The sequence below is a fragment of the Semicossyphus pulcher genome, unplaced genomic scaffold (assembly GCF_022749685.1).
Source record: "Semicossyphus pulcher isolate SPU_LCO1_2020_fin unplaced genomic scaffold, fSemPul1.0.p SCAF_7, whole genome shotgun sequence".
In the NCBI taxonomy this organism is placed as follows: Eukaryota; Metazoa; Chordata; class Actinopteri; order Labriformes; family Labridae; genus Semicossyphus; species Semicossyphus pulcher.
The window spans coordinates 8,614,159-8,626,198 of NW_027211748.1; the positions used below are offsets into that span (position 1 = coordinate 8,614,159).

At 44.7% G+C, this 12,040-nt stretch overlaps 1 protein-coding gene across 3 annotated transcripts in view; it reads right to left on the reverse strand.

Annotated features, from left to right (window-relative positions):
- epha4b (eph receptor A4b) overlaps window positions 1–12,040 on the reverse strand; it is a 95,001-nt gene that overhangs the window by 69,401 nt on the left and 13,560 nt on the right. For all 3 annotated transcript variants that reach the window (XM_069684091.1, XM_069684090.1, XM_069684089.1), the window contains exons 2-5: window positions 9,177–9,241; window positions 4,218–4,418; window positions 2,147–2,254; window positions 499–850 (exon numbers count right to left, since the gene is read on the reverse strand). In XM_069684091.1, coding sequence (XP_069540192.1) covers window positions 499–850; window positions 2,147–2,254; window positions 4,218–4,418; window positions 9,177–9,241 — 726 coding nt within the window. The remainder of the gene's footprint in view (window positions 1–498; window positions 851–2,146; window positions 2,255–4,217; window positions 4,419–9,176; window positions 9,242–12,040) is intronic.

Consider the following 12,040-nt stretch of genomic DNA (forward strand, 5'->3'; position numbering starts at 1 on the left):
GCTCGGAGTGATAACACCTACGCACACTCACAGAATTGTCAGTAACCTAAATTCACACTGTCATTGTCATTCCATCCTCAGTTTCACAGCAGAACCACAGAGTCATAGAGCGACACACGCGCTCAGCGAGGACACACAGTCCTAAATACTAAATGACATATTCATGCAGCAGAGAGCAGAGTGATCTGATTGCTGTGCTTTGTTGATAAGAGCACTTTTGTACAGCTGTAAAGGAAACTCACATGTCATAGTCTGGTACTCAAGTTCCTTTCATTCCTGAAGGCCAGCCTTTATGAGACGTGTGCATACAGTGATTCACACTGTCAAACTCACTCAGGTGTTAATGTGTGACAATAAACTCACTCTCCATGTACACAAAAGCATTACGTGACGCCACTGTGCACGTTTCTCGCTGTCCTTGCCTGACTCCGACTTTTGTCTCTCACAAACACTTAAAAATAAATCCCTCACAAGCCCCCGGACCCCCGACACACTCACACTGACAGACGTCCTTGTTCTCCTCGAAGCCCGGTTTGCACACACACCTCCCGATGGGGACCAGCCAGCCTCCGTCTGCGCTGCAGTACATCTTTGGAGCCTCAAACTCCTCCGAGGCGTTAACACACGCTCCGTGGACCTCCACCAGCGCCGTGTCTCCGCCTGTGATTGTGTCGGGGAACTGGGCCAAGTTGAGCACAGTGAGGGGACACTTCTTGTAGAAGACCCGGACCGAGACCAGAGCGATGCAGGCGCCCAGGTCCTGGAAGGCCAGGTAGAAACCTTTTTTACTCAGGTTGCTGATGTCGCGCACCTCCGTGTTCAGCTTCATCACGCGGTCACCAACGTCAACCTGTGGACAAAGGACATTTAATATGTTAGTTCATTTTAATATGAGGTTTTAGAGTCAATTGCAGTATTTTATTCAGTCAAAAATCTTGTGAATCTATTTTGGTAAAAGTTCTGAAACTGTATTTCCAAGAAAGAGGTAACTATGCACTATGACAAATTAGTTAGCAAAAAACATTAATATCTGAGTTTAAATATAACCAAAATGTTGAATTGTTTTTCAAAATAAGATGGCGAATGATGGTTAACCTATTTCTATAAGCTAATCACATGGCCACATACTGTAAGAGGGAGTTTAATGCTTAAATGAATTTAAAATCAGTATGAATATAAAAGTATAAGTGATACAGCATGGAGCTCTAATGGGAAAGACTTTGAGTAGGGGGATGGAGGGCATCAATTCTGATTAAAAATAATTATCAATAAAATTAAGAACTAGTCCCATCTACTTTAATGTTAGTTACAAGGTAATTATTTGTTCTATTACTGTTTGTTTTGTTATTTAAGTTGTGTATGTTTTGGAGCCTGACAGATATATCTGTGAGCTGATTTTATTGGGCCGATATGGGCTATTTTGGTATATGTGTATATATTTCCAAAATGCACAAATACCAATCATTTACTTGCAGAACAAATAATGCAGAAAAATAATGCTTGGGGTAAAGTGGTTTCATCATGTCATTTGTTCAGCAGAGCCAGCCCTGACTCCATACTCTCAGCACATTTCGCAGAGCTTCACGAGTAGGCAGCGTTAGAATTGGTTGAGAATTTGTAATGTTACATTTTTTTAACTAAGTTATTTGTCGAAGAAAGCAGCCTTCTAGGTCCCTTTGAAAAGTTACATCTGTGCAAAATTGGTGTAAAATAAAACAACAATCTGCCATATCGGTAATCGCTGGATTTCTAAAATCGGTATCAGTATCAGTCCAAATCCTCCATATCAGCTGGACTGTAGTTTGTATACACAATGCAATTTTATATATACAGTACATGTAATTGTTTGTGTGTGTGCACTCGGACTTCACGTCCAACAGGGGACATTTTTGAGGTCCCCTCTTGCTCATGCTTTAAATCAAGTTAAAATCATGTCAAAACCACTCTGGTTAATTTTTGCAACTTTAGCAAAGAGGGGACCTGAAGGTGTGTGAGTGTTTAAGATCATGCGCAGTAGTGCCTCTGTAGGCTGGAGCAGGAATTGTAACAACCCATTCACACATAGTTTTTTTACCACTAAAAATAAAGACGTGTGTGTGTGTGTGTGTGTGTGTGTGTGTGTGTGTGTGTGTGTGTGTGTCCATACCTGTGTAAAACTCTCATCTGCAGCAATAGTATCGATCTTGACGTACTGGCTCTCCTTGATGAACCACAGGTTGGCGTTGTTGGACTCATAGTAGTACATGTTGAACGTCTGCAAAACCAACAGATGGATCACATTTCAAACTTTCAGACGTATGACACATGAGAACAACACGTTACAAAGCTGCACAGATAAAAGTGAGAGAAATTTTAAGAAGGCCTCCGCAGCTCTCCCAACTATTCTGCTGCGTCTCGTCCAATCACAGTCCATCTGTCTGCATGGACAGTCAGCACCACTGTCTGAGCTGCTCTACACCGTCTCATCCAGTATTATCTCCACTGCTCTATTCCGGAGATGTAATGAGAGTGAAAGGAGAGCAGAGGCCACACAAAGTAGAGAGGATTGAATACAGAGGAGCAGTGCTATCGGCCTGATATGAGAGAATGGGGGACGGTAAAAAAAAATATATTAGGACTTAAAATATACGAGGAGCCACAAAAGAAGCCTCTGCAGCCTCGTCTGTGTCATTGTGCAGCTATTCTCTCATGTCATTCTCTTCCCGCTCGTGTCTATTTATCTATTCATGAGCCATCAAAGGGAACTTCCATCTGTGTGTTTGTGTTGAAAGGAAAAGACGGAATAATGAAAATTAAAAAAAAATGTGTAAAATGTCTTTTTGCTGGATTGTAATGTAGCACAAAGAGCAGGCCGCGCTTTGATTTTATATCAAGCAACAATTATAGTGGAAACAAAACCCTTTTGACAGGCATGACATTGAAGTTTATGTTGACATACATGAAAACAGGAAGAGAAATCATTTCATATTCTTTACAATGTGGGCACAAAATCCTTCCCCGGCAATGGTGTGATGTTCTTTTCACGAGCACTTGTGTGAACTAGCTTCATACATCTCATAACCTTATACAAGAGCAAGAAAATACATCTCGTGTCCCTGCTTCACTTTACTCCTGCTTGCTTCTCATACTTTGTTTCTTGTTGTCTTGAGTGTCTAGATTTTCTTTCTTCGTCACGGCAAAAGCTGCTGTTAGTAAAGCTAAGTGCGCCAACAAGCTTTAGTGTGACTTTGGTCCAGTTTGTTAATGGCTTAATCTTTATGTACAGGGACGTGGATTGTTAGTACAGGAAATGCTCTGTTTTCTGTTTGTAGTACGCTTATAGTCCAAGTTTTATTTACCAATCACGTGTCAGCAGGCTGCGGCGTATACAGGAAAAAATGTCTGTGAAGAGAGCAAAAGCAGGCGTAATCTGCCCTAATGACTTTTGAGCTCCCATCAGCAGCTATCTGACGACGATTTAGCTTCTTATTAATCTCTATAAACAGACATCTGCATGCTAACAGCTAACAATCTGTTCGCTTGACGATGTGTCGCTTGAGCCTTTTATCATTTGGATTTCCCTGACTTCCTTGAATGCAGCAGAAACGCTTCTCAAGTTGCTAACTGGACTGTAAACAATGCAGCGCACAGAAAAGGAAGTCCTGAATGGAAGTTGTTTATCGCTGGCGAAACCAGAATGCCCTCAAAACTCACCATCACTCCCAGAGGCTATATGTCAGACGATAGCCGATGGGTTCTGAGATTGTTGCTGACATTGCCTAATGCATCTAATTAATCCACCGATTTAGGACAATAGAAGTAGAAGTAAAAGTAAAAGATGTAATGAATCCGGAAAACACTGTAGTCACTTCAGTTTTATCCAAAAGGCTGAGAGGCCTGCACAGTCAGTGACAATTTGTGGGCTGGCAGAAATGATCTTTACTCCAGACTTCAAACAATGTCTGCATCCACCATCCTCCGAGTAAAACCGACTTCTGTGCTATTGATCTAAAAAAGAGAGATGTGTCTTTTTATCTCACTTTGCTCCAGCAGAAATACACACCCTACACAGCTACAGAGGAGCACACACGGATTCAGATCTCAGTGTCGTCCTCACAGAGAGGACAAAACACGCAGCACAAATGCAACAAGGGGGGGTTTGCAGGGGCATTGTGTGTCTGCCGACAAACTATGTGTTGTGTATTATCCTCTGTGCGTGTATGTTCAGTGTTGCACACCTCTTTGCAGGTACCAGGGACCCCTGGCAGGCTGTTACAGTCCCTCAGGGTGAACTTGATCTCGATGTAGACTCGCTGCGCTCCTTCCCGGCTGATGTGGCGCGTCCTCAGCCAGTTGTTCTGGTTGGCCTCCATGACATTACACACCTGGTAGGTCCTCATCGGGGTGTTCCTCTCATCCATCACGCTGATCTCCTCCCACTGAAGAAGAGAGAGACGAGGTTTAGAGGGAAAGGAAGGTGAATCTTCTGATTGGATTTAAGGTCTGTTACATTTACCAGATGAAGTTGTTCTTAGATGGAGAGCAATTTTTCTCCTTGGAATGGCCAGAAAAGTGTTTTTTCATGGACGTTATATTGAAACAGTGAGGTTGACCTTTGACCTTTTTGGGTACATAAATGTCGTTACTTTATCATTTTATCTTATGAGACAATTTTGTGCACTGACATTCATTTTTTGAGAGGTCAAATTGAACCGTCAATCTTTGACCTATCGCGTCACAATATGGTGCAGACAGAAGGTTGGGCGTTTGGACGTACATACAGACAACCAAAAAAACAAAAACCAGCGGGGTGCAGTCAGAGGCGTACAAATGGAAACAGAAATCTGAGCTGAAGGTGGAAGTGAGGAGAAGTGAAACAGTGGGAGGGGCGGAAAGGAAAGAGGTGAGGGCTGCAGACGAGTGTTGACGAGGGAAATCCTTTCTAAAACATACACTGCAAATCAAACACTAAGTGGACGTTAACCCGGGCAGAGTGACGCTCAGCAGCACAGAGCTGGCTTGACAACAGCCCCACTCCGCTGTGTGATCGTCCTGTTTCATCGCCAGTCAATGGACAAAGGAGAACTCAGTCCAAAGATTGCTTATGGGAAACTGGGCCCGGGTTCAATGAGCTGCGGTTTTCGTGCAAACCGACGCTAAGCCTGCATGTTCTGTTTTCATGTCTGGCTGAATATGAGTGATGATCTGTGTCAAGATGACTGAAGGGCCGTCTTTGTCTATGCTGCATGTGTGCACAGAGCGCGTTTGCTCTAAAGTGAATGCGCAATTTAGGTAGGAGTGTGTGTAAGAGAGAGAGACAGCAAGAGAGAGAGAGAGAAGGAGTAGGTAGGACAGAGCTACTTTGTCTCCCGTCATCTGCTACCATCTGTTTCCACTTCTGACTGAGGCAGTAATTGAGAACACTTCTCGCATGAGCAGAAAAACATTTCTATCTACACACACGCACACACACACACACACATACACTGTCACACACACACTCAAACAGAAAGAAAATTTCTATTCCTTAAAGAGAAGGAAAATAAATCAATGTGGTTTCAGTGTCTCAAGATATCTGATCCATTCAACGGGAAGCTTACTGGATTTTCTTAGACACACATATATGAGACACACACACACACACACACACACACACACACACAATGGATGAGTCCTGGTTTGTGGTGAGGGATGAGAGGACCACCATCTTTGTTCTGAGCTGCTGTCATCCTCCTGAAGATGCACACATATCACCCTACAATAGTCAAGATCCTAATACATGAACGCACACATTCGGACCCAACGAGTAACTTCCTGTCGTCCGTGTGCTGAAATTCAAATTGAAAGTCAAATGGTAGTTGACCTGAGAGGTGGAGGGAAATAAAACAGGGAAGACAGGCCGATAAAAAGCAAAGAAAGCAGCAGAAAAAAAGGCGAAACTTTAGAGCAAGCGGAGTCCCGGCTGAGGTTGGATCCTTGAGGTTAATCTGATGTGACGGCCCAACAACCCGGCAAAAGCTTGACGCGTTTCACCTCCGAGTCCTGAGCACTAAAACAGACCCACATAAAAAGCACACATTCTCACATAGACTCACACTCTCTCTCCCTCACACACTCAGATGCCTTTAATCTCAACACACACACAAAGTTTCCCTCTTGATCGTGACCCAACAGTCCTTCAGAAAGAAGGAGAAAGGAAGTGAAAGAAAGGAAAGAAAGAGGCAGAAGATTATTTAAGCTGTTGCAGGCAGCTGACACAAACGTCCCTGACAGCCAGCTTTAGAGTTTTTACACATAAAGGAGGTATCGCTGGAGTCTTGCTCGACAGCGTGCGCGCACAACAACCGGGAGTCATTGTGATCGCCCGCGCTCGATTCAATTAAAGGAACAAAACGCAGAAAGAGAGAGAAAGGAGGAGAGAGAGGGATGAATGTTGGTAAATTACAGGCGCGCCTGGCAGCTAAATAGATCCATCTGTGCTGAGCTGAGACCAGTCGGACATCACAGGACTCTCGCACACACTCCCACCCACACAAACACACACACACATAAACACACAAATCTGAGTCCCCAGGGAGCGGTGATTAAAGCGTTTATGGGAATAGTCATTGAGGGATAAAGAGGGCTTTATGATGTCTTTGTTTATTTCTTTGTCGGCAGAGTTTGGAGAGGCTGGATCGCTGCCACTTCCTGGTGCGCGACTTATTTCCCTCGTTGGCGAGTCTGTTCATCGTCACGTTGCCTGGCGTAAAGCACAGGTGTGCTTATGAACATGGAAACAACCTGCTCGCCTCCATCCTCTGCTAATGATACACCGGCCGCTTGAGGGAACACAACTGAGAGCGTGTTTGGATAGGCTGAAGAGTTTAAGCTGTGCCTCTGCAAACACACCCACATGTAGTGAAAACTGTTGCGTGTGTCGGCTCGGTCTGAACGCTAATTAGCATTCGGAATGAAACCCGCCTCCTCCCTGAACCCTCAATCACCTCGGCCAATCAGCACGCAGCCCACTTGATTGCTTTGAAGTGAAGCAGAAACGTCGGATCGAGGTTTAAGTTCAACCATTCACCGGCTTAACATAATATCTGCAATCGTCTGATGGGTACACCTACGAGGACGTAATTGGCCTGCAAGCTCTGGAGCCAGCTCTGGTTTAGAGAGGAGGGGGGGTTAGAGAAGAGGAGGAGGGGCTGAAGATGAAGAGAGGAGGAGGAGGGTGGGGGTGGGGGGGTAATGAGGGCTGAGGAGCCTCTGGGGGGAGTGGAGATGCTGAGGGGGCCTCCCATTTTCAAACATCATTAAGACGTATCTGTTTTGTGTCCCTCACGAGGAACACCCCCGCCCCGGTGACAGAAGTGGGTCGCTCCGCTCAGTCTCAGGCACATCCGGCCCAGCACGGCTCGGATTAAGTTTGACCTGCGGGGGTCAAGTGTGGTTTTGGACTAATTCAGGTAGACAGTGGGCTGTGATTGGTGGGAATTGCCTCTCGCGGAGACCAATCCTCGGGTTTAAAGGTCAAAGGTCAACTAGATAATCCCTCTGATATGAAACATTGGATCTTCTCACAGCCTTGGCACCTTTCTCCCTCTCAGTCTGACACTCTCCCATCACTGGTTGTTCTGATCCTATGCTGTCATTTTTTGTACTTATCGTCACAATTACCCTGTCAATGTTTAAAAATCGTGAATTTTCTTTTCGTGGCGAGGATATAGCTATTAGAAGAAGGCTGTGTTGCCAATTTTAACAAGCAGTTTAGCCTTCTGCATTTATCCCTAACTGACAATGACTCGACTGAAGCACAGCGATGAGGATCGTGTTTATCTTGGAGGAAGATATCATCGCCTCCACATACCACAAGACAAAATAAGAGCCACCATGACAGCCAAGGCTGCGCCATCTTTAACCAATTGAATCACTTCTGCGGTCAGATGGAGCAGCTGATAAAGCTTCTTCCTGACCCCGAACTCTTCGGTTTAGACAGCGTCTCAGTCAGCACGGTGTTATCAGGCATCTATTTATTTGAGAGAGGAGTTGTGTTCACGTCAACGAAGCCACTTTCCCATCAATGTCTGTGCACATTCATGGAGGAGAAGCCAGATCCCTGCCATGCTGACAGCTCATGAACAAAGATATTGTACAGGATGGAGTTTATTCTGTATGTTTGACTCACAGCCAACACTTTTCTTTGAGGGTAAACTAACAACACATGTGCTCTCCTCCTCCCCCTCCCCCTCCTCCCAAACGGAGCCATGTTGTTAATAAAAGTAACTTGTGTACTCTTCACAGATTGAACCTTTTTTTCTGCTCAGCCACACATGGAACACATTCACTCTTCTATAAGGACCTTGGTGGGAAACAAATCATGTAAACAAACATCCACAGCAGTATGGCCGCACAATCAGAGCATTTCAATAAGGTGAACTTGATACCCTCGTCTGCCTGAGAAAACAACCCCGCTCAGCCCTGCTGCCGCTCTGCTGCGCACAACCATGAAACCGCGTGTGGCATCCGGCAATTTAACACACCGATGCTGAATAGTGGAGAGGAAGTGTGACTCAAGGGGAAATAGAATTAATTCAGTGCCATTCAGCAGCTCCTGACATACAGAACCCACTCTTATTTCTTTATTGAATGCACTCTGTCGTTCTTCCTCCCCGCGCTCGCGCCCTCGTCCTCTCCTCTCACGTCTCTGTTGTCATTTTCTGATGCACGCTGGCTGCACTCCAGACTCCCCCGGCCCCTCTACCTGCAAAAGGCGAGTTACGCAAGCCCCCCCCCTCCAAACACACACACACAAACACACCTTCAAATAACACCAACATGTACACAGAGCATCTCCTCTTACGTAAGAAAACATGCCCCTCCACCCCGGCCCTTCTCTCCATCCGAAAACTCGCAACCCGTAATAAATGGAGGCTCCACTGCCACGCCGTTTTCAGCGCAGCGGAAATAATTTGTAAATTCCCCCTGCAGACTCCCGATTTAGCAAGAAGCGCAGAAGAACCCAGTGCTCTCTGAAACACACACACTCCAGCGCTGCTGCTTGCTCTGAGTCCCCGCTCCGTCCCTGAAAATACAACATGTCAACACAACCCGCTCGTTGTGATCAGATTTGTGCTTTCGGTGCCAGCTCGGGCATAAAGAGAGGATGATTTTAATGTTATGTGGTGTGTGTTTGTTTGGCTGCATACACTCACCCCTTCATTCGGGTAAGCCTCCCAGCCCAGGTCGGCCAAGGCTGACATGGAGTCCAGCAACGTAACTGCAAAAAAGAGAGAAAGAAACGTGTTAACAAAAACTGCTTTTACTCTCTTTGTTCCTCGGTGTTTTCCATCTGCCGTATGGAGATACTGTCCTCTTTAAAGCATCACGTAACATTACTTTGACCCCAAATCATAAAAAGATGTATTCATCTTTTATACGAGGGTGTCCTTTGTTGTGTCGCAGTACAACAGCAGTGGAATCACAAGCAGTGGTAAACCTATAATTTCAGCTGTTCGATGACTGTGGTTGTGCTGCAGCTGTTCCGGTTCAAGGGGACACAAAGTCAGCGAGAGAAAAACAGACAAGAGTTTATTTTATAGTAAAATTTACATTTTAGACATGAAGTGATACTCCACATAAAACCTCTCTTATGACCAGGAACCACTCGGCCGTTTGAAGCTTCTGAGAGGAGAAAGGACGCTGTGGCTACGTTGTGTTCAATGTGGTTTTTACGCCACATAAAACGTATCAAAATGCTACCAAATCCTCTCCAACCACACATGCAGCATAATCATCTGCTTTGCTTTTCATCTGTATCCTCAGTGTTTTGCAAAGAGTCACATTTTCAGCTGAATAAATACACTGCTTTTGTCTTAATACTCATCACCCTGTCAAGCCAACCAAGAGCAGTCACACGTGTTGGTTTGCACAAATCAGAGCTGTTATGTTGGTCTGAACCACTTTTTCTCGGCCTCCCTTTGCACACAGATGTTTAACACGGAGGTTTCTTCCATCCAAATTTGAAAGGAGCTTAATCAAACTTAAGTCTTTGGTGCCCAACAAATGAGGAAAAAAGCATTTAAACAAACTCAGCAGCCACATTTAATTTGGTAACTCTGGAAAATCAGTACACCTTTCTCTGCACCCTTCTCGTACAACTATTTAAAAAAAATAGTCCCCATAAACACTGCTAACAAGGTCGGTGAAAAACAGACATTTTTCTTGGCGATAGATATCTAAAAAAACTCTAGGCACATAAAACTAAACCGATCTCCAAGGCTGGAAAACACCACAGGTAATTGAGAAAATGTACTTTTCTGTGAACCAATTCAATAAGACTTCCTGAAAAAGGTTTAATAACACTATAAAAGATTTTTGCTGGAGTGTCACTTGAGTAGAAAAATGTCATCAAGGACAAAGCGGCCCAGAGGGATGAATGAAGCACGTGTTACTTCCTGTGTGTGATCTCTGTGTGACAGGAGGAAGTGGAGGGCGGATGCAGGAAGGTGAGAATGAAACGTGAAGAGAGGAAGGAGGCGGAGTGACCAGCGGGGCGGCATAATGAAAACCTGCTCGGATCCTGAAGTAAGGTCCTCCACCTGTGTGTGTCGCTTGTTAGTGTGTGTGCAATTTGTGTGTGTGTTTGTTGAGGCCTTGGCTCAGTCAGGGCCTAATCAAGCCTTCAACACCGCTGACCATCAATATTTAATCAGCATCCATCTGCAGAGGCTGCTGCTTCGCTCTTTCTTCTCACACATTGTGGCTCGCTCAGGTTCTCCTCCCTCTATCGAATCCCTGAACGCACACTGTCAATGCACAAGATCAGCGTGTGAGTCGCTGACCTGAAAAAATTTAAACATCACTTTAAAGCAGCGCCGTTTATATTCCATTCAATTTTTACAAGCAGTGACCTGGAAAAATATCTGAAAAGTAGAAGAAAAACAGGGCTCGCCTCCTGAATGCAGATGAGACTAATCACTCCATTGAAAGTGCTTGTTTACCAGCCCCTCTGTGCATCCACACAGCCTGTAAAGCACTGTAAAATCAGTCCAACCTCCTCCTATCCTTCCCTCTCTTTCTCTTCGTCTCACATCGTTCATCAGCCCTCACTGAGCCCCGGCCGCTCACCTCTGCTCAGCGCACACCGTGACAGCAGGGAGGCATGTCACGCTGTATTAGCAAGCATACACGCACGCGTTACGGCGCACACATATCTGCGTGCATCTGCAGCCTGCGTGAGAAAAACAGCTACGGAGGAAACAGTGCACGATGAAGGTATAATGAAGCCGGGAGAGAGAGGGAGCACAGCAGAGTGTGTGTGAGAGAGGTACATTAAATGAGAGGGATGAGACAGGAACAGTGGAGGAGAGGTGCTGAGCAGCTAAAGGTCAGAGGAAGCCTCCAACTCATGTGTGTATTCACAGACACTAAAGACCATTTACAGCGCTTTTCTCAGTTCATGGGCATCTGAGTGGCGTACAGAAATAGGACAAAATGGTATAATAATAAGTGATTTCAGGACCTAATAGAGAAGCAAGAACACACTCTATACATACTGTTTCTGCTTATAGATACGAGCTGGCAATGAGCTTCTTGGAATTTAGCAAAACTGTCGGTTTCACACAGTTATTATAATTATATTCTCTGTGAGTCACTGTACCGCCATCATGTGTTACACAAAGACTGTAACTGAGTAAGCCAGTGACAAATTAAAGGCTTGGTTCACCCAAGTTACCAAAACATAGACAATTTCCTCCATAACACGCACTGCTATCTAAGCTAACAAAGAGTTTTGTTTTTGTCCATTTTTTTCCTGCTTTCAATTCTTTACAATGGAGTTAAATGGAATATTTGGCACCCAGAAATAATGGCCTAGTTCCTCTATCTGCATAAAACTCCGGCCTCACTGTGATCATTTTTCTTTCTAATGCTGAAATTGTCCCTGTGAAAGTTGTAGTGTTAGATTAGATAAGACAGATAGAAAATATTTCTATGTCTCTGTAGGGAAGATAAAATCATACATATTGTGTAAAGCAAGAAAAAATATCAACATTTTAATATTCTGAGTAGGGCTGCA